Source organism: Mauremys reevesii, linkage group 2, assembly GCF_016161935.1.
Source record: "Mauremys reevesii isolate NIE-2019 linkage group 2, ASM1616193v1, whole genome shotgun sequence".
NCBI lineage: Eukaryota > Metazoa > Chordata > Testudines > Geoemydidae > Mauremys > Mauremys reevesii.
Genome location: NC_052624.1, coordinates 96676087 through 96703794, shown reverse-complemented (window position 1 = coordinate 96703794; position 27708 = coordinate 96676087). Strand labels below are relative to the sequence as shown.

At 53.9% G+C, this 27708-nt stretch overlaps 1 protein-coding gene and 2 long non-coding RNA genes across 8 annotated transcripts in view; all 3 read left to right on the top strand.

Moving 5' to 3' along the window:
• Window positions 1–4041: 4041 nt before the first annotated feature.
• LOC120399041 lies at window positions 4042–7293 on the top strand. 3 transcript variants are annotated; one of them, XR_005594901.1, is made up of 3 exons: window positions 4042–4064; window positions 6122–6258; window positions 7249–7293. It is a non-coding gene; the product is annotated as an uncharacterized LOC120399041 (long non-coding RNA). The 3 variants fall into 3 exon arrangements; XR_005594902.1 differs by lacking the exon at window positions 4042–4064 and adding an exon at window positions 4859–4897; XR_005594904.1 differs by lacking the exon at window positions 4042–4064 and adding an exon at window positions 4940–5195.
• Window positions 7292–12310, top strand: LOC120399042. Its single transcript, XR_005594905.1, has 3 exons — window positions 7292–7345; window positions 10959–11054; window positions 12290–12310. It is a non-coding gene; the product is annotated as an uncharacterized LOC120399042 (long non-coding RNA).
• Window positions 12311–16766: 4456 nt separating this feature from the next.
• LOC120396413 (maestro heat-like repeat-containing protein family member 7) overlaps window positions 16767–27708 on the top strand; it is a 28394-nt gene continuing 17452 nt past the window's right edge. For all 4 annotated transcript variants that reach the window (XR_005593112.1, XR_005593114.1, XR_005593113.1 and 1 more), the window contains exons 1-6: window positions 16767–16836; window positions 17988–18123; window positions 21879–21979; window positions 23037–23186; window positions 23817–23971; window positions 24349–24493. Coding sequence is in view for 1 of the 4 variants with exons in the window: in XM_039521240.1 (XP_039377174.1) it covers window positions 16804–16836; window positions 17988–18123; window positions 21879–21979; window positions 23037–23186; window positions 23817–23971; window positions 24349–24493 (720 nt within the window). In the remaining 3 variants the exon portion in view is untranslated. The remainder of the gene's footprint in view (window positions 16837–17987; window positions 18124–21878; window positions 21980–23036; window positions 23187–23816; window positions 23972–24348; window positions 24494–27708) is intronic.

Here is a 27708-nt window from a genome sequence, read left to right as displayed (position 1 = left end):
ACCCATTGTGACATGCCCTGCTGGCTGGCACAGCCTCATCCCCTCACTGTCAGGTTTGGCTCTGGCAGAGCGAGTGCTTCTCACGCAAGCTGGGCTGAGAAAACGCTTGAGCCAGTCCAAGCTTCAGCTCTGCCACCGCAGCAGAAAGTGGGTGGACCATATACACACCGGCTTTTGCCCACCTCCTGACTCCAGGTAGGAGAATCTTCATTGCCCACTCCTGCTTTTCCATTACCCGCCAGCCACACCGAAAGCCTCTGCGAGCTCCTGGCTGCTAAGTGTCTCTGGTGCTGGCTGTCTAGCCTGGTGTCAGTGAGGAAGTGGGCAGCAGCATGCGCGTGGAGGAGTCTGGGGGCGTTAAACAGAAGGGTCGTGACCAGTCAAGCCCAGAGGATGGAGACAAGGAGAGGAGGGGGTTTAGCGTTGTGGCAAGGCACGGGAAGGCGGTACAGGCTGGTAGATGAGGCATTGGGCTGACTCTGCTGTAAGTCTTCTGAGTGAGATTGTGGTGAGTCCTTGGAGCACTCTGGGCCTGAGCAAAGTAGGGCAGAGCAGTCCTGCTCCATAGGGGTTGAGATGCTAACTACAACAACACTCGCATGCTCAGTTACAAGGTGATGGGGCCAGGTAAGTGTCCAGATAGGAGTAGAAATGGTGGCCAATATGGGCCATGGGGTGATGAAAGGCAAATGGGAAGAAGTATAAGAGGTGTGTGTCATGGAGTCCCTGGGCAATACTCTGGAGCTGCTCCCTGCGAAGCCAGTCAGGACTCTGGTGAAGTCTCCTCTCTGTGAGCAGGCTCTTCTGGGCCAGAAGCTCACAGGCTTCCAGCCTCCTGGGTCTGACCTTGGAGCATCTCAGCATCCCCGCCCCTCCTTGCGCTTCTCCCACAGTGAGTCTGCCCAGGCAGGGTCCTAGAGAAGCCAGGAGGGTCCTGCACCCCCACTTCGCAGTCAGACGTGGACTCAGCCAAAGCCAGGAAAATGGAGAGGTTTATTAGGATGACAGGAACACACGGTCTAAAAACAGAGCTTGTAGGTCCAGAGAACAGGACCCTCCCCAGTCCATTTTGGGGGCAGTGGAGCCAGACACCCACGTCTGCACTTCACTCCTCATCCCCAGCCAGCTCCAAAGTGAAACTCTCCAGCCTCTGCTCTCTGGCCTTTGTCTCTTTCCCAAGCCACAGGGAAGTCACCTGATGCCTTTGTTCTCCAACACCTTTTTAGCTATCCTCTTGCAGGAGGGGAAGGGCCCCTGCCATTAGCTGCCCGGAAACAGTGTCAGCCATTTATGCAACATTCTGGCCTTTATCCCACCACCTAGAGACTTAAGAAATGCATAGGGGAAACTGAGGGGCACCTCTACAGTATTCAGAGGCAACATTAAGAACAGTCCCACTTTGTCACAGTGAGGAGTTGTGAGAGTCTGTGGAAGCTCCACTCTCTTGTGAAATCAACCACCCCCAGAGACAGTGTGGGTCCTTCAAGGCCTGAGGGTGCTGATCTGGGCTTTTATGCGCTACCCAGGGCTCTAATCCTGGCTCATCTCCCAGGAAGCTGGGAATGTGAGTGCTGGAGCTGCCAGCTCTGGGCATCTCCTTCCCAGCCACGAGATTGCTCTTGTGGCGGGGGTAAGCCTCCACCCCAGGAGCTGGCATTTGTTGGCCTCTTCCACAGAGCACTGGAGTCTCAGCCGCTCCAGATCGGGGGAGGGGCTGAGCTGGGAATTGGTGAGTGAGCCAGATCCGGGTTTGGATCCAACCGCCTCGGTGCTGGGCGTGAGCTGTTCAGATGTGGGGAGCTCAGCTCCTGCCTACGCCATAGCACAACGTGCCACTTCAGCCAGCCACTCCGCTGCCAGGCTCTGGCAGCGCCCAGTGTGGAACTCGCAGCTGGGCCCTCCAGAGCCGAGCCGAGCTGCTCCTCCTCTCTTGCTGGCCAGCCAGCCGCAGCTCCTCAGCACCTGCCCGCTCAGCCCCACCTCAGTGCGCCTGCCTCCCCAATCTCCTCCCTGGCGCTGAACCTCGCCCCCGGCACCTGGCATGTCAGTACCCAGCGGGCCGGGTTTGAGCCGCCCTGGGAGCCATCTGTAAGGGGGCTGAGTCCCTCCTGTGCTGGGCTCCAGCCAATCCACAAGCTTGTGAACTGGTGTGACCTCCCAGAGCAGCTGCATATATTTCAGTCTCACAGCAGCAGCTCAGTCTGCTCAACATCACCCAGGGCCAGGAACTTGCCCTGCTCTGACAAAGGCAAGAGTCTGGAGCCTGCTCCAGCCTTGTTCCTAGTCCTACTCCCAGTCCTGGTCTCCTCCAGTCCCCATTCAGGAGGACGCAGCGTGGGGGAACCGGGCTGTGCCCTGTACAATGCTCTAGCAATCGCTGGGCCCTGATCCTGACTGAGCCCTCTGGGCACTACAGTGAAATACAAAGGAGAACAGCAGGGCTGGAGGATTTACAGGTCTTTAGTAGAGGAGGGCTGGTTGAGCCCACAGTGAGTCCAGAGTGCAACACAGAGCTAAAGCTAGTGATGGAAGATCTATTTCATCTCTCCCTACTCTAGCACAGTTCATAATCTCTAGCACTGACCAGCTGCAAGGATCATGGTGGGGCCCTGGTAATCGGGCTGTGTCTGTACAATGTCCAGCACCGCGGCCCTGATCTCGGACTGAGCCTCTGGGCACTACAGAAATACAAAGGAGAACAGGCTGGAGGATTTACATCAGAGGAGTGGCTGGTGTTGAGCCCGCAGTGAGTCCACAGTAACACAGAGAAGATCTATTTCATCTTCCCTACCTAAGTTCATAACTTAGCACTGACTAGCTGCAGGATCCTGGCGCTCCTGGCATGGTTTTAGCAGCATTTTCAATGTTCGAAAAAGTGAGATCTGTGCAATAGGTAACGTTGTTCCATCTGGGCACAAGCCAGCTCCTGTGCCCCAGAGAGCCTCACAGCCCACACCTGAACCAGGGACAAAGCGGGCAGGGAGGTTGGAAGAGACCCAGGAGACCCATGGTCATTTCCTGTGCTCTGACACAGATATTCTGGCGTGGCCTCGGGCAAGTCCCTTATTCCTCTGTGCCACAGTCTCCCTGTCTGTTCAGTGGGGGTAGCGTGTACAGGCCCTCTGCACCACAGGGGTGGTTGGGATTAAATGCAATCGAGGTTGGGCAGTGCTCTGATGCCATGGGGGGATGAGGGCCAGGATGGCGCCTAAGACAGACCCAAAAGCAAGGGGGAGCCACAGAGCCGGTGGTGAGAGTGGTTTTTGGCCTTTGACAATCTGCTCTGGGTGCCTGGGCTGTCAGACCTCAGCCAGCCACTGGCATTGCCAGACTTCCCCTGAGCTATGGTGCTGCTAAGCTTTCCTGCTTTCTAGGAGTCACTGCTCTTCCCTGGGGCTGAAACCCCGCAACAATCATCTCCTGGGCTGCTGTGGCACTGGAGCGGCTAGCAAGGCCTGAGACTCAGTTGCTATGGCGGGAGGAGGGGCTGCTCTAAAGCATGTGGCTGGGAGCTGGAGTGAGGAGAGAGTTCGGGAACCCCTGCTCTGTACTGTCATGAGGAGGAGGAGCCGGGATGGAAGTGATTCTCCCACCAGGGATCCATCCGCAACCTCCTCCTGGCTTCAGCTGCATGGACGCAGGGAGGGGCTCTGGCTTGGGTCTGCAGGAGCTGGACTAGACAAAGTCCAGCAGTCCCTTCCAGCCGAACGTCTGGTGACTGTGGGGAGTGGAAGGTCCCTCCCATGACCCCTGGTGGGGAAGGGACAGGCTCTAAACTCCCTGGGCGAGGCTGTAGAACTAGCGTCTGGGCTGGGCATCCTGCATGGCTGGGGAGTCACACACTGGCTGGCTTTGTGACTCACCTGCCCATTGTGACATGCCCCCTGCTGGCTGGCACACAGCCTCATCCCCTCACTGCCAGGCTTGGCCTGGCAGAGCGAGCAGCTTTCTCAACGCTGCATGAGGAACGCTGAGCCAGTTGCCGTTTCAGCTCTGCCACCGGCAGCAGAAAGTGGTGGAACCATAGCACACACCGGCTTTCTTTTGCCCACTCCTGACTCCAGGTAGGAGAATCTTCTATTGGCACACTCTCTGCTCTGCCACTGGCAGCAGATGGGGCCAGGTAAGTGTCCAGACAGGGAGGCAGCTGGTGGCCAACTTGGTCCATGTGGCAGTGATGAAAGGCAAATGGGAAGAAGCATGAGAGGTGAGGGAGCTGGAGAGTCTGTGGGAAGCTCCTTTCTGGTGAAATCAACCACCCCCAGACGGTGCAGGTCCCTTGCAGGCCTGGGAGTGCTGATCCGGGCTTTGCGTGCTATCCGATGCTCTGATCCTGGCTCATTCCCAGGCAGCTGGGAGCATGAGTGGTGGAGCTGCCGCTCTAGGCATCTCCCTTCCCAGCACGAGATTGTCTCTGGGGAAGCCCACCCCAGGATTTGGCGTTTGTTGGTCTCTTCCACAGAGCGCTGGAGTCTCAGCCGCTCCAGATCAGGGAGGGGCCTCTGTGAATTTGGAGCCTGATCTAGGTTTGGATCTGAATCCGCCAGTATTGCGGAGCGTTCAGATGTGGGGAGCTAGTTCCCGCCCGCGCCACATCACAATGTGCCACTCCTGCCTCCCCAATCTCCTCCCTGGCTCTGCACCTCGCCCCCTGCACCTGGAATGTCATTAGCGAGCTAGGCCTGACCACCTCCATCACCTTTGCTGACCCCATCACTTCCATAGGGAATGGCACTGAGGATGCCAGGGGAACTGGCATTCTCAGGTTGCCAGGAGCCATTGTTCTATTTACCAAGACAGTCTGATGCCAGGACAGTGCCCCTGAGCTCTGGACAGGGCTAGGGCTGCATTAGGACACCTGCCGTGCAGCTGCTGTAGAGTCAGCAGGAGACATTGAGTGAGGAATGGAGCCTCCCAGAGCAGGGGCCATTCAGGACACCCATCATGGGGGGAATCAGGCCTGGGATGCTCTCCGGCGGCTGCTGCCACACAGGCCTTGGAGAGATGATCCGTGAAACCCCCAGAAAGCGCGGCCCCTGGCACACAGCTTTGTAGCACTGGGACCCCATACACATAAGCCACCATCCAGCAGGGCCTTGGGCCAGCCCCACCCTCTCCCACTGCCCCACTCTGGGAGGCCAGGGAACAGTTCACAACTTTGCAATGACCAGCTGCAGGGATCCTGGCGGGCCCTGGTATGGTTTTAGCAGCATTTTCAATGTTCGGGAAAAGTGAGATCTGTGCAATAGGCAACGTTGTTCCATCTGGGCACAAGCCAGCTCCTGTGCCCCAGAGAGCTCTCACAGCTCACACTGAACCAGGGACAAAGGGGGCAGGAGGTTGGAAGAGAAGGTGCCAGCCTGGGACCCAGGAGACCCATGGCCATTTCCCAGCTCTTCCAGAGATAGTCTGCGTAGCCTTGGGCAAGTCCCTTATTCCCTCTGTGCCACAGTTCCCTGTCTGTTCAGTGGGGGTAGCAGCCAGGCCCTGCCCTGCAGGGGGTGGTCAGGATAAAAGCAATTGAGGTTGGGCACATTGGAAGAGAAGGTACCAGCCTCTCTGCTGCTCTCCCACCTTCTGCTCCTGCCCTTTCACGGGGGGGTGTGAGCAACTCCTGCTGCTCACGAGCCCGCCCCAGCTGCCCCACCCCCCTGGCCTCGCCCACCTGGGAACTGCCATGGCCCCAATATTCCTGGGGAAGGGATTAGGTAATTTCCCTGGGCAGGAAGAATCCTGAGTGGCTGGATCCAGCCTGTCTGCTGTGCAGCTTGTGAACCAGCAGAAGGAGAGGTGGGAGTGACCCAGGGAGGCCGTTTGGCCTGCGGGATGGGGTGCTGGCTGGGCATAAGGAGACCTGGGTTCTAATCCTGCCTGTCCTGCTGACTGGCTGGGTGACTTTGAGCACATCCCTTCACTTGTTTCTCTGCTGGCTGCCTTGGCTAGTTAGAGTCTGAGCCCTACAGCCCAGCGATTGTCTGCAGCACCTGGTGCAACAGGGCCCTGATCTCAGCTGGCATCTGTAGGCGCTGGTGGAACAGAAATAATTGGGCTGGCCCTGATGCTGAACGGGGCAGTCACCTCTCGTCATTCACAAGCAATGCCTTGTCCTGGCTTCTTGCAGGATGGCTGAAGAAGCCCCCAAGGACCCCTCAAAGCCCATCGGTGCCTGGGAGGAGACGAAACCTCCCCAATGGAAGAGTTGGCAAAAGAGCCCACAGCAGAAGCAGGAGCTGTGTGTGCCTCAGCCCTTCCATGCCGGTGAGTGGGTACCTCCTGCGTGGGCGGAGGGGGCTGCAGAAATGGCCGGGGCCATGGCCCTGCATTGCGGTGGGGCTTGGCCCCTCTGGGGTTGGGTGGCAGGACTAGGTGTCACTGGGGAGAAGACTCCATAGACCTTGTATTGCTCTGAGCTGCCATGAGATGGAGAGACAGGAAACCCCGGCAGGGGGGAATGGCCCCTCCTGCTGGCAGCAGCTGTAGCCTCTAGAGCTGATTGGGGCATTAGAAACGGCAGCCGAAGCATGGGGTGGAGACTGACTGAATCGCCCACCCTTATCTGTCACGCTGCAGGGTTGGAAGATATTTTCCACCCGTCGAAGGGGCTGCTTGGTGCAGGGTGGGTTGTTAAAGCCTAGGATTGCAGGGCACCGCCAGAGCATAAGATGCCCTGGTGTTGCAGCCCCGTCTGCTGGCTCCTTTGTTGCATGTCCCAGCACAGGGCATTTGGGGGGGAGTGTTGACGATGGGAGCCCAGTGCCTGCCCAGGTTACACCCGATGGCTCTGGCTGGCTGTTGGTGGCAGGAGAGGCAGTCAGAACAAGCAGAACGGGCAGGCTCTGGGTCCCCATCTCTCACACAGACTGGGCAACTGTTCCCTCTCCTACATGAGGACCAGACCAATTCACTGCCAGTCCTCTGCCCTCCAGCAATGGCCTGAGAGTTGGGACACCACTCATGGCCTGACATCATCCCTCCTTCCAGATGTGACGCCTCCAAATCCCCAGACTGAGCCTGCATGCTGGGCGGGAAGTGGGGTGGCTGTTGGGAACCAGGGTTTGACTGGATCTTTGCTGGGCTGGGCAGCAAAGAGGTGAGGAATCCAGGAATCGCTGTGCCAGACCCTGCTGTGCATCGGGGCTGCTCCCCTGCTGGGGCGGAAGTGAGGGGTAAGGGTTTTCTCTAAGATCTCTGTCACCCAGCCTGCAGCTTGGTAGACCCAGGTATTACCACCGCTCTGTCTTTGATCAGATTCACCAGCCTACTGTAACGCCTGCTTGATGAGGCTAGACTCGAGGAGAAAGAGGCTCTGGATTACATCGAAGCCTTTCTCACGAGCAATGAACAGGTACTAAGAGCCTCCTCTGACCTGTCAGCTAGTGCCCTGTCCACATGCACCATCCGCCTTCTCCGGGAGACGATGGATTCTAAGGCCAGATGGGACCACTGTGACCTCCTGTATAACACAGGCCAGAGACCAGCCCCTAATAATTCCTGTTTAAACTAAAGCATCTTAAAAATCTCCTGTCTTGAGTTACAAAAGGTCACCCACCATGCCACTTGCTCAGTTGTTCCAATGGTCTATTACTTTCTCAGTTAAAAACGTACATTTCCAGTTTGAATTTGTCTACTTTCAATTTCCAGCCCCTTTGAGGTGCCACCTGATGTATCGGGATACCACTGAGCCCGCCTGTTCTGCCAGCCTGGGCCCCCTTTACCTTGTCTTGCTGGGCTTGGGCAGGGCCACCCAGAGGGGGGGGAAAAGTGGGGCAATTTGCACCAGGCCCCTGGCCACGCAGAGGCCCCCACGAGAATGCCGGAGGCTCTCCACCTGCCCCCATCCCCGCGCCAGCGCACCGCCTCCAGGAGTGGCCCTGACAGAGCTAAAGCAGCGTGGCTTGGGCGGGCCTGAGCTCCTCCCACTTGGAGCCACGTGGTAAGGGGGCGGGGCCAGAGCGCCTCCCGCTTGAGCTGCATGGTAAGGAGGCATGGCCTGAGCACCTCCTGCTTGAGCTGCATGGTAAGGGGGCGGGGCCTGAGCACCTCCTGCTCAGAGCCGCATGGTAAGGGGGCGGGGCCTGAGCACCTCCTGCTTGAGCTGCATGGTAAGGGGGCATGGCCTGAGCACCTCCTGCTTGAGCTGCCTGGTAAGGGGACGGGCTGAGCCCTCCCACTCAGAGCTGCGTGGTAAGGAGGCATGGCCTGAGCACCTCCTGCTCAGAACCACATGGTAAGGGGGCGGGCTGTGAGCTCAGGTCCCGATGGAGCCAGGCTGCTGCAGTGCTGTCCAGGGGCCAGGAAAGCTCCTGGACGCGCGCGCCTGAGGCTCTGGGAGAGTGGGGAGGTGGGAGGCAGCATGGTAAGCCCTCTGAGCTGGACACCTCCTGACAGGCCCCCAGCCCTGAGCCCAGCTCCCCACCCAGCCCTGGGCAACAGCAGCGCCACCCCAGGCAGCGCCGCCCATTGGCACCAACCATCACCATCACCCAGCGACAGCCCATTATGTAATTGCAAATGTATACATACTGTCAAGGTTCCTTCCCACTCTGAACTTTAGGGTACAGATGTGGGGACCTGCATGAACACCTCTAAGCTTAACTACCAGCTTAGATCTGGTTTTGCTGCCACCACTCCTAAATACTAACTCCTTCCCTAGATAGTCTTGAGAGACTTCTTCACCAAGTCCCTGGTGAACACCGATCCAACCCCTTGGATCTTAACACAAGGAAAATTTAACCATCCCCTCCTTTCCCCACCAATTCCTGGTGAGTCCAGATCCAATCCCTTGGATCTTAAAACAAGGAAAATCAATCAGGTTCTTAAAAAGAAGGCTTTTAATTAAAGAAAGAAAGGTAAAACTCATCTCTGTAAAATCAGGATGGAAAATAACTTTACAGGGTAATCAGATTCATAGAGCCCAGAGGAACCCCCTCTAGCCTTAGGTTCAAAGTTACAGCAAACAGAGGTAAATCCTCTTAGCAAAAAGGAACATTTACAAGTTGAGAAAACAAAGTTAAACCTAACACGCCTTGCCTGGCTGTTACTTACAAGTTTGAAATATGAGAGACTTGTTCAGAAAGATTTGGAGAACATGGATTGATGTCCGGTCCCTCTTAGTCCAAAGAGCGAACACCACCAAAACAAAGGGCACAAACAAAAGCCTCCTTCCCGCCGCCAAGATTTGAAAGTATCTTGTCTCCTTATTGGTCCTTTGGGTCAGGTGTCAGCCAGGTTACCTGAGCTTCTTAACCCTTTACAGGTAAAAGGATTTTAGTGTCTCTGCCGAGGAGGGATTTTATAGTATTGTACACAGGAGGGCAGTTACCTTCCCTTTATAGTTATGACACACACATTAAAGCATTGAATGTTTTAAAATCATGTATTTTGTGTATACCTCTACCCCGATATAACACTACCCAATATAACACGAATTCGGATGTAACGCGTAAAGCAGTGCTCATGGGGGTGGGGCTGCACTCCAGTGGATCAAAGCAAGTTCGATATAATACGGTTTCACCTATAATGCGGTAAGACTTTTGGCTCCACAGGACAGCGTTATATCGAGGTAGAGGTGTATTTTCAAATTATTAAAAATTATTTTTTGAATGTATTTCACTGGTTATTTTTACATTTCCAAATACATGACACTATAGTATTGCAACTATTTTTTATGGAAGGGGCTCCTGAAATTGCTTTGCCCCAGCCCCGAATCCTCTGGGCGGCCCTGGGCTCGGCTCACAAGCCACTTTCAGCCATACACTCAGGCAGGCCATGCCCAGCTGCAGAAAGACACAGACCCTGAGATCAGCTCTGGGAAGACTCAGCTGAAGGGGCTTGTCCCAGTTCTCTGGTGCCCACCTCCTTTGGAGTACAGACCCAAAGGTTTTATGAAATTTGCCTCCTCCCTTGATGTGGAGAGAGGCATGCCCAACTCTTTGCCCCTCTCCCCAGTTACTAATTGTACAAACTGGGTTATGGTACAAACAAGAAATAAGATTCTTAACTACAAGAGGTAGATTTTCAGTGGTTCTAAGAGATAGCAAACAGAACAAGGCAGATTACCTTAGTAAATAAACACAACATACAAACTAAGCTTTCCACACTAGATAGATAGGATCTACACTAGCAAATTCTCAGGCTGGCAGATTCTTAAGATTCTTTGCTGTGCAGCTTGGATTTCCCAGGTTTTCTTACACAGGTTAGAATCTCTCTCCAGCCTGAGACCATCACTTCTCATAGTTCAATCTTTGTCCTCAGGTGTTTCCAGGTGTCTTATTGCAGGGAGCGTGAGGTCCCCGATGTCATTGTTCCCTTTATCTCCTCTTCCCACCTGCTGGAAAACTCTTTGCTGCGACCTGGGTCCAACAGTTCCCACTGTGTAGCGTTATCTCAAGAGGTTTCTATGCTGTTTGTGTGCATTTCTCAAGAAGCCATTGTTTGGCATTTTTACTGTTGTACCTGAAAGGTTGTTTTGAACCTCACAACGTGTTTCAGGAACACATACATAGCTGAACTTCATAACTGCACATACAGCGATAGCACATAAAATCCAATGAGACATTAATGTCTAGCAGATAAAGACTTTACAATACCTACAATATGTACTTTGTACAAAACATATCCTAATGACATGACAGTGGTGAATATTGGGGTGTCAGGGTATCCCACCCAGATGTTCCTCCCACTCTGTCAAGCCCCTGCTAACACTGTCTGGCTGCTTAGCTGCCATGTTGCAGTTCCTCTCTGACACCTACCCCGTGAGATCTGCTCCTCTCTGGTCCGGTTTCATACAGAGCTGCCCTGCCCTCCCAGATAGTCACTCCTGTTGCCGGATGAATGGCCTTCTGCCATTTGGCATATCAAAGCCTGAGCAGCACTGGGGGAAGCTTTCTGACATCTCTCCCACTGGCAGCTCCTTTCCACGCTAACCTTCCTGTTTGTGTCTAATCTCTGCGGGCGAGGACGAGGCCAAGAAACTCAAGTTCTTGGATTCCATCAGCACCCTCAGAAGCCTGCCTGCTTTTATGAACAAAGCCCTGCTAGTGGAGAAGATAAAGGTGAGTAAAACACACACTGGGGCTGTGTTACTTGGCGGGTTTAGTGATTGTCCTGAGATCTTTGCAGATTTGTCGAACTTCAGCTGCCAATCATTGGATCGAGTCAGACTGAAGAGCCCATTATCCAGTATTTGCTTCCCTGTAGGTACTTACAGACTGTCATCAAGTCACCCTGTAACTTTCTCTTTGTTAAGCTGAACTGATTGAGCTCCTTGAGTCTCTCACTATCAGGCATGTTTCCCAGTCCTTCAGTCACTCTTGGGGCTGTTCTCTAACCTCCAATTTATCAACATTCTCCTTGAATTGTGGGCACCGGACCTGGACACAGGATCCCAGCAGCGGTCGCACCAGTGCCAAATACAGAGGGAAAATAACCTCTCTAACAACTGGAGATTGCCCTGTTTGTACATCCTGGGATGGCATTAGCCCTTTGGCCCCAACTTCACACTGGGCGCCATGGGCAGCTGATTACCATGACTGCCAAGTCTTTTCCAGAGTCACCGCTTCCCAGGTTAGGACCCCCCATGCTGTGGGTGTGACCTGCTGTCTTTGTTCCTAAACATATAACTGTATTGAAACGTAGATTGTTCCCTTGCACCCAGCTTCCCAAGTCACCGGGTCGCTCTGTGTACGCCAGTCTCCCTGCCCAGAGCCCCAACACTCCGCAGTCAGTGCCCACTAGGGAACTAGCAACAAATCTGCTCCGTAGATTTGGAAAGTCTTTGCTCTCCAGCGCTGCAGAAAGCTTTCCAGAGCTAACCTCCCTTCCCTGAACGTGGGACAGCGTGGGCTGGTGGGTGGTCCAGTGGGCTGGGGCTCAACACACCGGGGTTCTACTCCCAGTTCTGCAGTAAGACCTTGGGCAAGTCACTTCCCTCTGTGCCTCAATTTCCCTCCCATGCCTTGTCTCGTCTAGTTAGCTCGTGAGCTCTCTGGGGCAGGGACTGGCTCTCACTGTGTGTGTGCAGCACCGGTCACAAGGGGGCCTGATCTCAGGTGGAGTCCTTGGGTGCTAATGCTGATGGAGCCTTTGCAGAGCACTGGCGCGTGACACTGGGACACTGAGCACAGGCCCTGCACTGCGCTCCCCGGCTGGAGCCCTGCACACCATCAAGCCTGCAGTAGGACGACCTGGCTGCCGAGCCCACGTGTTGCAGGCCCTGCGCTTTGATCCCCTGTCGGAGCCTTGCAGGAGCTTGGAGCCCAGCTGGCATTTCCCCACATTGTCTCCTCAGGAGCTGATTGATCACGAGTCCGCCGACTTCTGACCGGCGTGATGCGCCAGCAAGCTATGCTCGCCATCATGAAGCTGAGGTACCCAGCCTGCCCGGCCCAGCCCCAGCCAGTGCTACGTGCAGCCAGACACGCCAGCCTCTTGGCATGGCCAGTTTTCCAGGGCATTTCCCTCTGCTCCTCCCCATCTTCTGAGTCCCCCAGGAAATGTGGCACCAGATGATGGTGCTGGTGCATGTGGACTGGCACCAGTGGGTAGGTGGTGGAGGATCCTTCGGTGCCTGGTGACCTCTCCACGTGGCCTTATGAAGATATGGTGGAGGGGGCGTGGGAGGCAGGACCAGTCCTCTGGGGGAGAGGGGCAGTTAGGTGCTGCTGGAGCGGAGCGACTGGAGTCGGTGCCAGCTGTGCCAGCTGCCACACTGGCAGCTCAGAGACTCCCAGTGGCTGAGAGGCTGGGCAGGCTGAGCCCTGGCACTTGGCACTGCCTGTGCCATGGGGGGCTCTCTCTCAGTGCCACTAGCGCCCTGCTCTGAGCTTCCCTGTCCATCAGGCGCCTGGAAGGTGATGGATGCTGCGGCTGGAGCTGGGCTCGCTGTTGGCTTGATAGGTTCCCCAGGAATGGGAAGAGGAGGCGGGCAGGAGCTGGAGCAGCTCTCCCACTGCACACTGGCTTCCTGACAATGGGGCAGGCGACGGCATTGGCCATGATCGTCTCTGCGGGGTGAGAGGGGAGGGATTTGCGCCAGCAGTGGGCGAGCTGTTCTCACTGGCTGCCGCCTGCCACGAGGCGCGGCTGCAGGGGCAGCTCAAGTAGTCACCTGGCACCTCATTGCATGTGCTGGGGCCATGCTCTGGCAGTGGGGTGAAGAGGTTAAGGCTGTCTGGGCTGTCCCCACCTTCCTGCCCCCCTGCACACAGCTGTGTGCCCTGTCCAGCAGGCTGAGAGCAATGGGCAGGGGCAGGGCTTAGATCTCTGCTTCGGTTCTGCCCGGCTGCAGGTTGATGCAGCATCTCGGTGCTGGCCTGGACTGTGCAGCCGCAGTGCAGACGGCTGTGGTGGAGGGTCTCTGCCCCAGAGGGCAGGACTGGCAGGCTCCTCTGCACTGTGGCCGCTGGGTTCAGAGGCGCTGGTGCCAGCAGGCTCTAGTCTCCCGTCCATGCCATTTGCAGGATGTTGTTTCTCGGTGAAGCGCAGCGATCTCTGCCCCAGCCGGTGAGTGCTGGTGGGGTCACAGCAGACAGCTGCAGGCTACACTAAGTCCCTGCCTGCTGGTATGGGAGAAGGCAGCACCAACTCCTTCCACCACCCCCTGGCCTGTTCTCATCTGCCACCCGCCAGCTGGAGCCCCGCAGGTGTTTCCATGTCCTGGGAGGCTGAGGGCAATATTAGCACATCAGTCCCGCCTCAGACCCCAAATCCGCATGTGTCTCTTCTCTTAGCAAAATGAAGCTACCGGTGCGGATCCTGACACAACCCAGCCTGCTCGCCACCTGCTTCTCCAGCATCTTCTCCCTGCCTCCAGCACCCCCCCTGGGGGAGGTGGCGGCTGCTCTACACCAAAGTAAGCCCCAAACCGGCCATGTTGAGCTGTCCCAAACTGAGTGGGAATCCTGCCACTCGCCGTACTGTCCCCTGGGTTACCTGGCACTGGCATAAGAGTGTAATGATCACAGCTCCCCGACAGGACTTCAGCTCAGGACCTGCAGCACCAAAGCACAGGCCCCAAAGCACAGGCCCAGATAAAGGAGTAACTCCCTCCTAGGGTAGCAGTAGTAGGCATTTATCCTTCACATGCACTGACAATTAGTGGGGAACAGACACTCCCTTCACAAGCACATTCATCCCCCATGCGTGGCTGGGGGCACAGGCCTGAGATCGGCTGCTTCAGGTGCACATAGGCCAGGGGAGCCGAAACTTGGCTGGAAATCTGCCCTCCAAATGTGGAGTCCTGTCTGACTCTCCCAGTGGGATAGACTGTGTGCAGTGGGCTTTTTGGGGAGAGCAAAGACAGGTGGGGCCCTGTTGCCAAGAGGAGTTTGTAGTAGGTCCCCTGCGGATACAAGTGAGTGGGTGAGCTGTAATACCAGGGGCTGCTATGGGCATTGGTTCATCACCTGGCTGTGTAACTCCACTTGCTCTGGTTTCTCCTCTGCTCTGCATGCAGACTTTGAAAACCATGGATGAGATGCTGAAGGCCTTGGTGTGCGAGGATCAGGAGCCCAACCTTCTGGTGCTGCAAATCATCTTGAAGGTCTGGAGGCGTGGGGGCAGGAAGGGACTAGTCCTGTAGCTGGGGTGGGGCTCAGGGACCAAGGCTCTGTTTAATCCCAAGCATGGGACACCCCGTGCCTTCGGCCCTCAGAGCACGCTCTCTACACAGGTTCTTGGGCTGGTGGGCCAAGTGCCCCCACTATATCTGAAAAAGTCTGTATGGGGTGGGGGGGGAGGAGCGTGGGCGGGATCTGCTGTGTTCTCCACTGAGCCCTCATGTGAACCTGGCATTCCTTTGTGTTCACCATGGGCCCCACCAACCTGGCCAAAGCCCGAGCTAGATTCCCCAACATTCTAGTTCTGGGGCCACAGGAAGTAGATTCTGTGGGTGGTTTGTGCTCCCAAAAGAGGGAAATGTCCTTAACAGAGATTCGGTCTCCTCGATCCCAGAACCTGGGAAGAGGGAATCACAGAAGTGCAGGGCTGGAAGGGGTCTCAAGAGGTCATCTACTCCACCCCCTGCACTGAGGTAGGGGCCAAGCATTCCTAGACTGTCCCTGTTGAGTGTTTGTCCAGCCTGTTTTAAAACCTCCATGATGGGGAGTCCACCACTTCCCTAGGTCACCTGTCCCAGTGCTTAGCCACCCTTAGACTTTTTCCTAATATTTAACTTAAATCTCCCTTGCTGCAGATTAAGCTCATTACTTCTTGTCCTACCTCCAGGGGACATGGAGAACAATTTGTCACCATCCTCTGTATAACAGCCCTTAACGTATTTGAAGACTGTTACAGGTGCCCCCTCCGTCTTCTCAAGATGAAACATGCCCAATTCCTTCAACCTTTCTTCACAGGTCAGGTTTTCTAAACTGCTGATCATTTTTGTCGCTGTCCTCTGGACTGGCCCCAGTTTGTTCACATCTTTCTTAAAGCGTGGTGCCTGCAACTGGACACAGAGCTCCAAGCTAACACAATTCAGAATGGCATTTCCCTTTTTCACAACAGCATCACACTGTTGATTCATATTCAGTGTGAGATCCATGATAAGCCCCAGATCCTTTTCTGCAATACTGCCACCTAGCCGGTTATCCCCCACTTTGTTTTTATGCATTTTTCCTTCCTAAGTGTGTTACGTCACATTTGTTTTGACTGAATTTTATCTTGTTGACTTCAGACCAACTCTCCAATTTAGCAAGCTGATTTTGAATTCTAATCTGTCCTCCAAAGTGCTTGCAACCGCTCCCAGCTTGGTGTCATCCGCAAACTTTACAAGCATCCTCTCTTTCCGTTAACCAAGTTCTTAATGAAAATATTGATTAGTACTGACCAGGCACACCCCTGGGGGACCTCACTTGAGACACCCTCCCACTTTGCCAGCGAGTCAGTGATAACTCCTCTTTGAGTACGATCTTTCCATCAGTTGGGCGCCCACCTTATAGTAATCTCATCTGGATCAGACTGGCTTAGTTTGCTTAGGAGAATGTCTTGTGGGACTGTGTCAAAAGCCTTACTAAACTTCATATACATCATCATATACTGCCTGCCTCCATCCACTAGGCAAGTAACCCTGTCAAAGAAGGAAATTAGATTGGTTTGGCATGGTGCTATTTGTTATTACCCTATTATCTCCTCTAGATTCTTACAAACTGTTTAATAACTTGTTCAGTATCTTTCTGGGTACCAAAGTTAGGCTGACAGGTCTATAATTCCTTGGGGCCTCCTTGTTCCCCTTTCTGAAGACAGGTTCTGTGTCTGCCCTTCTCCAGTCCTTTGGGACCTCAACCTCCTAAAGGTTCAGCGATTTCTTTGCCTAGCTCCATCTAGGTGAATATCATGAGGCTCTGCCAACTTGAATACATCTAACTGACCTCAATTGTCTTTTACCTGTTCTCTCCCTAGTCTAGCCTGTATTCCTGCCCCTTGTTGTTAATATTGTGTTAAGCATCTAGTCGTCATTAACCTTTTAGTGAAAACTAAAGCAAAAAGGCATTAAACACCTTGGCTTTGTCTGTGTCATCCATTCTTTGCTCTCCTTCCCTGCTGAGTAGTAGCCCCACACTTTCCTTTGTCTTTCTCTTGCTCCTAATGCATTTATAGAGCTGCTTCTGATTGTCTTTTATGTCCCTTGACAGTTAGAACTCATTTTTGCCTTTGCCTTGCTGATTTTCTCCCTATGTGCTTGGACTATTTTTTGGTACTTCTCCTTAGCAATTTGTCCCAATTTGTTTCTCTCAGGTCCTGCTCCCTGACCACATCCAGGAGGTACATGAGCGGCTGAGGGCAGTGGGAAGGATCAGGTGGCTGATGGAATTCATGGGGTCTCAGTGCAAATTCCAGGTGAGCAGCCTGTGACCCTGGCCACCTCCTAACTACACTGAACAGCCTTGCGGTGCAGCATGCCCTGGCATGGAAAATGCAGGCCTAGAATAGTGACTCAGCAAGATCCTCAGTAGGAGTCCAATCTAACGAGCCCTGATGTCGATGGGTCTTTCCTCTGACTCCAGTGGGCTTTGGGTCGAGTTCCATCATTCTGTCTCCAAGGACTCTCCCCGCTGTTCCCCTAGCACCAAAGTCTGCTCTGCAGGGTCAATGCATTTACACAGGATTGCCCTGACAGCAGCCTCCGAACCCAGGTGTCTGTTCACCCCCTTTGTCAGACGCCTGTGGGATGCCTTGGCATCAGCTTCTGCCAGGCTGCCAGATGAACGCCCCTTGCTCTGCATGCTCAGGGCCATTGAGCTGCTCCAGATGCTCCATCCCCCCTATGGAAGGGCCTCCCCTCCGGCAGCTGGACGGGGCCTGATGATGTGCCCCAGAGGCTGGGGCAGCAGAACAGAAGGAGGGAGGTGGAGGGGACACAGTGAAAGGGATGGGCGGGGCCAAAGGTGCCAGAGAACTGGGGAGTGGGAGTGGGGAGGCTGTGCAGACCCCGGGAGAGGAGGGCAAGGGGCTTGGTGCCAGGTGGGGAAGAGCAGGGAGCCAGTGCAGGGGCTGCAGGAGGGGGAGACGAGAGGACAAGGCTGCAGGAGAGAGCCGGCAGGAGAGAGCAGGCAGGCTGGGGGCGGCGCGGAAAGGGAGGGCTCTGGGGAGCTCCAGGATGGAGTGAGAGAGGCAGGAGGCAGAGCAGAGGAGTCCAAGGTGACTCCAAGCTCCTGGGCCTGAGGTCAAAGAAGGGAGGGGGATGGGAGAAGGGGCTGGGATTAGGAACTTGCCCTTGAGATGGAGACTGACGTTAGTTCATTCGTTACCTGGGTCCCCACTGGGGTAACGTTTGCTGACTTTGCTGCCCAGATTTCTCCGTCCCTGCTGAGCTTTCCTCAGCCCCTGGTGATGGGCCCCACAGCTCCTCCTGCTCTCATTGTCCCCAGTCTCTCTGCGGTGGCCTCTGCCTCCCCCTGTTCTAACCCACTGCTAGGGCAATGCCAGGGGGACTCACTGCGCTAGGTCTGCAGGGGCGAGTGACTCCCTTTGCTCCTTCTCTCCGTCAGGAAGTGGAGGAGTTCAGAGTCCTGGGCCAGCTGGTGGGGTGTCTCACTCTGTGCTGTGTGGAGCAGGAGCAGGAGATCTGGCAATCGGCTGTGGAGGGACTTCACCACCTCTTCTCCTTCATGCAGCTGCTAAAATGTAAGAGCACTGGAGACCCTTGTCCTTCCTAAATACACTGACATGGGGTTTCCAACATGAAAACATATTTATTGAACACTTCCACCTTTTCTGCAACCTTTAAACAGTCTCCATCTAGTAATGAGCCTACACCACTGCTACGATTACTTTTGTTCCTAATTCACTTTTTTTAAAGAAACCCTCCTTAGTCCTGCAAGCCATGGAGTTTCCCCCGGTGTCTTTAGCTTCCTCTATCCGTATTCTACTCTTCATAACTCACATAAGAATGGACATACTGAGTCAGACCAATGGTTCATCTAGCCCAATATTGTGTCTTCAGATAGTGGCCAGTGCTTCATGTTTCAGAGGGAATGAACTGAAGAGGGAAATTTGAGTGATCCCCTGACATGCAGTCCCAGTTTCTGGTAGTCAGAGGTTTAGGGACATGCAGAGTATGGGGTTACATGCCCTGATTATCTTGAATCCAATTATACTTTTAGCCTTCACAACATCCCACGGCAACAATTTCCACAGGTTGCCTGTGCATTGTGTGCACAGATACCTTCTTTTGTTTGTTTTTAACTTGCTGCCTATTCATTTCATAAAGTGACCCCTAGTTCTCCTGTTATGTGCAGGAGTAAATAACACTTCCTAGTCACTTTCTTCATACCAGTCATGATTTTATAGACTTCTATCATATCCCCCCTTAGTCATCTCTTGTCTAAACGAAATAGTCCCAGGTCTCTACTACAGACCTATATTGTTATAACTATATTGCTCAGGGGTGTGAAAATCCACACCCTGTCGGCAGGAGCACCTCTCCCACTCACCTAGCCAGCGCCTCTCGGGGAGGTGGATTAAGAGCTTCTTTGCATAGGAGCATCTTCACTTAAACGCTACAGCGCCAGTGCAGCTACGGCGATACAGTGTTTGAAGTGTACCCTTGTCCCCCATCTTTTTTATCTCTCCTCATATGGAAGCTGTTCCATCCCCCTAATCATTTTTGTTGCCCTTCTCTGCACCTTTTACAATTCTGGTATATCTGTTTTGAGATGGGGCGACCAGAACTGCAGGCAGTATTCAAGGTTTCAAGCATCATAGATTTATATAGAACCAGTGATGAGCTGCCAAAATCTTAACAACCGGTTCCCTATAAAAAGTTCTGATTTAAGGGAGGGAAGCAGAGGAGAGTCTGGGGGCCCCTGCAGGGCCTGGGGCAAATTGCCCCACTTGCCCTCCCCCCCGCAGCCCTGGAGCTCGTAGTCTCCCCCGTACCTTACCTTGCCGGCATCTCAAAGCAGCAGGACGACTCAGGAGCTCAGCTGAGCTGCCCAGCTGCTGGCCACGCTGAAGCTCTGCAGGAGGCCAGGAGGAGACATCCTCGTGGGGCCGGGAGGAGACATCCTCGTGGGGCCAGGGGGCCGTGGCAAATTGCCCCACTTGCCGCCCCGGAGCTCGCAGCCCCCCGCCCCTTGCTGGCAGCCCAGAGCTCAGCTGAGCTGCACAGCTGCTGGCCATGCTGCGGCTCTGCGAGGTGGGGGAAGCGGGGGAGAGCCCGGGGGAGACATCCTCGTGGGGCCGAGGGGCCGGGGCAAATTTCCCTACTTGCCCCACCCTGCAGCCCCGGAGCTCGCAGCCCCCCGTCCCCTTACCTTGCCGGCAGCCCAGATGAGCTGCCCAGCTGCTGGCCATGCTGCGGCTCTGCGGGGTGGGGGAAGCGGGGGAGAGCCCGGGGGAGACATCCTCGTGGGGCCGGGGGCCCCTGCAGGGCCTGGGCCAATTGCCCCACTTGCCCCTTCTCCTTCCCTCCCCTCTGGCTAGCCCTGGAGCTTGCAGCAGCCCCCTCTCCCACCCCACTTGCCGGGCTACTCAAAAAGCGGCAGCAGGACGACTCCCGAGCTCAGCTGAGCTGCCCAGCTGGCGCCGGCAGCTGGCCACGCTGCAGCTGGGGGGAAGCGGGGGAGGGTCCAGGGGAACCTCAGCCTCCCCGGCTGGGAATCCTGGGAGCAACAGGATGGTCCCGCCCACGGACCGGAGTTCTTTGCCCACCCCCTGGCCCTTTAACAACCGGTTCTCCACAGAGGTCTAATTTTAGCAACCGGTTCTTGGGAACCTGTGGGAAACGGCTCCAGCTCACCACTGTATAGAACCATTATGATATTTTTCTGTTTTATTATCTATCCTTTTCCTAATGGTTCCCAACATTCTGTTTGCTTTTTTAACTGCCGCTGCACATTGACTGGATGTTTTCAGAGAACTATTTACGATAACTCCAAAATCTCTTTCTTGAGTGGTCATTTCAACCCCATAATTTTGTATGTATAGTTGGGATTATGATTTCCAATGTGCATTACTTTGCATTTATCAATATTGAATTTCATCTGCCATTTTCTTGCCCAGTCTCTCTTTTTTTTAGATCCCTTTGTAGCTCTTCGCAGGCTGCTTTGGATTTAACTATCTTGAGTCATTTTGTATCATCTGCCAATTTTGCCACCTCACTGGTTACCCTTTTTCTGGATCATTTATGACTATGTTGAACTACACTGGTCTCAACACAGATCCTTGGGGACCACGTTATTTACCTCTCTCCACTGTGAAAACTGGCCATTTATTCCTGTCCTTTGCTTCCTATCTTTTAACCACTGACTCATGAGAGAACCTCCCCTCTTATCCCATGACAGCTTCCTTAGGTTAAGAGCCTTTGGTGAGGGACCCTGTCAAAGGCTTTCTGAAAGTCCAAGTACACTATATCCATTGGATCACCCTTCTCCACATCCTTGTTGACCCCTTCAAAGAATTCTAGTAGACTGGTGAGGCATGATTTCCCTTTATAAAAGGCATGTTGGCTCTGCCTCAACAAATTGTGTTCACCGACGCATCTGATAATTCTGTTCTTTCCTATAGTTTCAACAATTTGCCTGGTACTGAAGTCAGGCTTACCAGGGATCACATCTGGAGACTTTTTAAAATTCACTCACATTAGCTATCTCATACAGAGGCCGATTTAAACGCTAGGTTACATACCACAGCACTGCACATAAGTCTGTCTGGATGTCTCGTGATAGCTGCAACCTTTGCACCAGGCAGGCAATTTACCATGCGGTTCTCCCAGTCATCACAAACCCAACTGTTTATGTGTCTATTGATTGAATCCCCCATTACTATTTCCTGGCTTCTCTTTGTAAGTGGGATTCCCAACTCAGGAGGGGTAGCCTCAGTGTGAGAGGACATCATGACTTCATCTGGAAGGTGGGTCCCAACTATGGGATCGTCTCCCTCTGCCCCAGCTCGATGTTCTCCTTCCCCGAAACTTTCACCCTCCTCAGCAGCACAGAGGCTGTCAGACTGGGAGTGGGACTACTCTACTGCATCCCTAAAAGTCTCCTCTATGTACCTCACTGTCTCCCTTGGCTCCACCAGTTCAGCCCCTCTGGTCTCCTGGTCTCCGAGGGCCAGTAGCTCCTTGGGCCAAATGCCCACATATGCTACCTACCCACAGGGCTGGTAATCGTACATGCTGCGTTCAGTGCAATCAACTGGAGAGCCCCACGCTGCTGCTGCCCTTCTGCCTGGTTTATTTTTACTCTTCCAGGGAGGTTAGTTTGTTTAGTTTGGGGGAGGGATGGGGGAACAGGTTATTGGCCTGAGTTTACAGTATGTTTGTTAGATGTACTTGTCTCTCACACACCCTCTCTAAACTTCCTTGCAAAACTCCCGTTTGCTAACCGAAGGTCTGATTTATATTGCCTGTTGTCTGTTTCCCCTCCCTGGGTCAGCCAAAATGCTGGTGAAGCACGGCGCAGAGTATCGGCAGATCCTCAAGGACAGTCAAACTGAGAGAGCCTTCTGGGTCACCAACATCAGCAATATCACATCGGTAACTACAGTCAGTGCTTCCTGGGATTGTTGTGCCCAGAGTTATCAGGAGTCAGAAATTAACACCCTAGGAGTCAGGGGGAAGGGACAGACCCAGGATGTGACTAACCCCATCCAGCTGGGACAGAGACCTGCCTATGGCCCACTCCACCTCAAAGAATAATAGACCTCAGGAAATTATCTAGTCCAACCCCTTACTCAAAGCAGGACCAACCCAACTAAATCATCCCAGCCAGGGCTTTGTCAAGCCTGACCTTAAAAACCTCTAAGGATGGAGATTCCACCACCTTCCTAGGTAACCCATTCCAGTGCTTCACCACCCTCCTAGTGAAATAGTGTTTCCTAATATCCAACCTAAACCTCCCCCACTGCAACTTGAGACCATTGCTCCTTGTTCTCTCATCTGCCACCACTGAGAACAGCCGAGCTCCATCCTCTTTGGAACCCCCCTGCAGGTAGTGAAGGCTGCTATCAAGTCATGTGCCCCAGCCCCCGCATCATTTTCCTTGCCCTCTGCTGGACTCTCTCTGATTTGTCCACATCCTTTCTCTTGTATGGGGCCCAAAACTGGACGCAATACTCCAGATGTGACCTCACCAGTGCCCAATAGAGGGGAATAATCACTTCCCTCCATCTGCAGGCAATGCTTCTACTAATGCAGCCCAATATACCTGCCTACATGACACACCGCAAGATGCACTGGGGCTCATCCAAACCTGATCCCAGCTCCTTGTCAGGTTTGCTGGGAGCTTCCTCAGAGATTAATGCAATAAAAGGCATCATTGCATCTGCGTACGAGCACCAGCCCCTGCTGAGCACTAGAGAGTGTATCCGTGCTGCGCAGTATTGTGCCCCCGTGCACTGCCACGCTGGCCTCTGCCATGCATGACAGCTTCCAATTGCTGGCTGGGTACTGTGCTGCCCAGGTGCAGTAAGCCAGGCCTGTCCCGGTAGAGTGGGGTTTGCCTGCACTCCTGGCCGGGCCAGTCCTGGCTGCTTGGCCGCTGACCAGATCCGTGTTGGGCAGCAAAAGGGGTTTCACTAGCAGTTTGTTTCAGCTGTTTGGGAAGTACTTCAACCCATCCGAGAGCATGGACTTCCTCCTTGTTGCTATCGACGGCGTGAGAGACTCCAGCGTCCATGACGCAGTGACGGCCAGGAACATGCTGCATAAGATCCTGGAGGTTCCCGGCCTAGGCTTGGTGAGGGTAAGAGCTGCAGTGAGAACACCGTGCTGGGGGAGCCCATCCGTGGGAGACTCTGTCTCTGGGTGCTAGGCATTATTGGGGGGCAGTTCTCTGAACTGTGAAATGCAGGGGGTCAGTCTAGGTCAGGGGTCAACAACCTTTCAGAAGTGGTGTGCCGAGTCTTCCTTTATTCACTCTAATTTAAGGTTTCACGTGTCAGTCATACATTTTAATGTTTGTAGAAAATCTCTTTCTATAAGTCTATAATAAATAACTAAATATTGTTGTATATAAAGTAAATAAGTTTTTTTAAATTTTTAAGAAGCTTCATTTAAAATGAAATTAAAATGCAGATCTCCCTGGACCGGTGGCCAGGCCCCGGCAGTGTGAGTGCCACTGAAAATCAGCTCACGTGCCACCTTCAGCACACATGCCATAGGTTGTCTACCCCTGGTCTAGGTGATCACCATGACCGCTTGTGGCCTTGCAGTCTATGAATCGATAGGCTGGGAACTGGTGCTGTGTTCTAGGCCTGGGGCTGGTGAAGAGGTTCTGGGAGGGCAGATGGCTCTCAGGTGCAGCAGGTCCTTGGCTCCCAATCAATAGCCGTGCGAGGAAGCCAAGGCCCCCACCTCCCCATTTTCCTTCCAGGTGTCAGAGGCTGTGAGGAGCATTCATAAGCACCTGGACTCCATCAGCGAGCCACTTGCCCGGCAGGAGCTGCTCAGGGCCCTTCTCCTGCTGGGTTCCCAGTTCAGCGAGGAGGTGGTCGGAACCCTGCTGGGCTGCTCACTGTCATGTGACAGGTACGGGCTGCGGCTACCACCACTTGCACTCTGGGTCCCCGGACTGGTCCCGCTGCCAGAGACAGGGGAGTGCAGAACCCTCCAGAGATCTCCTGCTCCCTGCAGAGCTGCTGCTTCTCCTGGAGGGTTTTGCAGGCTGGCATGCCCAGGACACAGGCCAATCTGCAAAACCCTGTACAGCATCCCTCGGCCTCTCCTGTGGCTGACACTCAGACCTGGCTCCATGTAGCCTGCACCAGCCAACGGGGTCCTTGCAGGAGCAGGAGGGCAACAAAGGGCCGGCCGGTGAGGGGAGACCCAGCAGGCGTGCCAGTGCTGAGGGGTGCAGGAGGCTGGCAGGGCTCTGATCGGGTGCCACTGGCTCTCTCCCTTTGCAGTGTTGCTGCGGAGATGTGGAAGATGCTGACATCCCAGCCCAAGAGCACAGAAAAGATCCTTAGGGAGCTGGTCAGCAGGCTGCAGGGGCAGGCTCCACGACGGCATCAGCTCTCTCAGAGACCGGCCGGCGTCGCCTCCTTGGCCGTAAGTACCAGCCCCTGCAGCAAGGGAAGGAGTGCTGTGTGTCCCCATCATGGCCTGAGGGGGTCTCTCAGTCTCCCACGGGGTATAGTCATTGGGCCAAAGAGAGAGAGAGTGTGACTTTAGCCAGTGCTATATTCGAGCCGGAACACGCCGAAACGCTCTCCTGGTGCTATTCAGCAGCACTCATAGAATCACAGGGTGAGAAGGGATCGCAAAGTCAGCTCGTCCAGCCCCCTGCAACAATGCAGGACTTCTTGTTTCTAACCCACCCTGGACAGATGGCTCCAGCCTCCTTCTGAAAACCTCCAGCGAAAGAGTTTCCACAAGCTCCCTAGGCATCTTTCCCATCGTCCTACTCTTCTTACAGTTAGGAAGTTTTTCCTGAGGCTTAATCTACATCTGCTGTGCTGTAGTTTGACCCCATCACCTCTTGTCCTGCCCTCCGTAGCAAGAGAGAACAACTTTTCTCTATCTTTTTTTATGGCAGCCTTCCAAGTATCTGAAGACCATTATCTAGTCCCCCCTTAATCTCCTCCTTTCCAAACAAAACATAGCCAGTTCCTTCAGCCTTTTTTCTTATGGCTTGTGTTCCATCCTCTAATCACCTTTGTCACTCGCCTCTGGATCCTTTCCAGTTTCTCCACATCCTTTCTAGACATTGGTGACCAAAACTGGACACCGTACTCCAGCTGAGGCCTAAGCAGCACTGAGTAGAGTGGTACTATCGCCTCCCATGACTTGCATGCTATACCCAGGGGCGGCTCTAGTAATTTCGCTGCCCCAAGCAGGGCGGCACGCCGCGGGGGGCGCTCTGGCGGTCGCTGGTCCGCGGCTCCAGTGGACCTGCTGCAGATGTGCCTGCGGAGGGTCCGCTGGTCCCGCTGCCCAGTGGAGCATCCGCAGCCATGCCTGCGGAGGTCCACCGAGCCGCGGGACCAGCGGACCCTCCGCAGGCACTCCTGTGGGAGGTCCACCGGAGCTGCCTGCTGCCCTCCCGGCGACAGGCAGAGTGCCCCCGCCCCCCGCGCGGCTCTCATTGCCGCCCTAAGCGCGCGCTTGGCACGCTGGCGTCTGGAGCCAGCCCTGGCTATACCTCTGTTAATGCAACCTAAAATTGCATTTGCTTTTTTTGCAACAGCATCGCATTGCTGACTCATGCTGAGGTTGTGATCCACCACAGCTCCCAGATCCTTCTCAGCTGGTTATCCTCCATTCTGTATCTGTGCATTTGCTTTTTCTTCTCTAAATGTAGCACCTCACATTTGTCTTTGGTGAATTTCATTTTGTTATCTATAGCCCTGTGACGCTGTAGGGAGAGGGATGGATTGATCTGGAAATGGTGTTTAGTTTTACTGGGACTGTCTGCATGGGGGATGGGAGAGCAGGGGATGACTTTAGGTGAGGGTCAGTACCTGAGGCTGTAACCTGAGCCAGAAAAGGGGGTGGGATGAGTCGATACTGCGTACTAAGGTTATTCCCTGTTTACACTGGTGCCCCAGTGCAGCAGCAGCAGCGCAATCCACTTTATTTCTCTCGAGGAGGTGGAGTACAAGCAGCGCTGTAGCCAGGAGATACAGTGCTGTATGTGCCTTGCCAGTGTGGACGGGGAGTGAGTTACAGCGCTGTTGGTGGCTTTATTGTGCTGTAACTCTCAAGTGTAGCCAAGGCCTAAATCCACGTTCACACTCAGCCATGCTGCATGAAATCACACGCGTGGAGCTGAGCAGTGGTTTCAGCTCAGCTGGCACTTCTGACCAGTATAATCAAGAAAGTCATGCTAGGCATTGACAATTTCTGTCAGTGACAGACCAGATTGGTTACACAGCTGCCCTACCTCCTTTTCACTTTATCTAAGGCCTTGGCTACACTTGAGAGTTACAGCACAATAAAGCCACCAACAGTGCTGTAACTCACTCCCCGTCCACACTGGCAAGGCACATACAGCGCTGTACCTCCCTGGCTACAGCGCTGCTTGTACTCCACCTCCCTGAGAGGAATAAAGAGTATTGTGCTGCTGCTGCTGCTGCTGCTGCGCTGGGGCACCAGTGTAAATAGGGAATAACCTTAGTACGCAGTGACTGATCTCCGGAAGCTTCCCATAATCCTTTTAAGTGAAGGTTCCGCTCTTGTTTTGTTGCAAACTCTGGGCTCCGGGAGCTGCTTATTAAAAACAAACACAGCTCCTGTTTGCTGTAAATGAGCAGAGGCAGAGGGCTCCCTTTGGAAGGCCCACAGCTAGTGTTTGCTTGAATAGAGGGGGAGGGAGGAGGGTCCGTTTCGGCGAGCGGCTGCTTATCTGGTCTGTGAGGAAAAAGACAAAGAGGTGCTGTTCACTTTCAGTGAGTCAGAGAGGGCTAGGGGAGGGGGTTGGAACTTGCAAGGCAGCTGCTGACACAGTGTTGGCTCCAAAACTCCACTCTCTCTCCCCACGCTCCCTGTCACACTCCACCCCTTTGAAAAGCACGTTGCAGCCACTTGGAACGCTGGGATAGCTGACCATAATGCACTGCTCCCAATGCCGCTGCAGATGCTGCAAATGTGGCCACGACAGCGCGCTGGCAACTGTCAGTGTGGACAGACTGCAGTGCTTTCCTACTCAGCTGTACGAAGACAGCTTTAACTCCCAGTGCTGTACAGCTGCAAGTGTAGCCATACCCTCAGCCACATGACTATGATTGTGAATGGAAATGTAGCAAGGGGCTTATTCCGCATACATCATCACTCACGTTTAGCAAGCTACATGGCCCTTCATTTTCCATGTGGCATCCTCTCAGCTGTGCCAGAACTTGGCTCAGACATCCTTGTTCTCCCTCTGATTCACAGACACAGAAAATACAATATGGAGAAAGACGCTTTGTGGAAATACTTGTAAAATTAGATCAATGCATTACAGCAGGCCTTTGCTACTCCAGTCCGTTATGCCTTGATGTATTTTGTGTTACTTGTGTAGCCTACTAGCTACATTTAAAATAAACTTTTATTATTTCAGCCTGATACAGTAATGTCTGTAGTGCAGCAGCATGATTTATTTTCTATTTTCATTAGCCTATAGGCTAAAGTAAAAAGAAAACGTGCTACGCATTCATTGGGTTTTTACCACTGTACTGTACACTACTGTCTAGAGTTATATCTTTTACATATTCTATTGTAGACACAGTAATGGCATTTCTATTGTATTCTATTGCATACACAGTAATGGCATTTCAGCACAATGA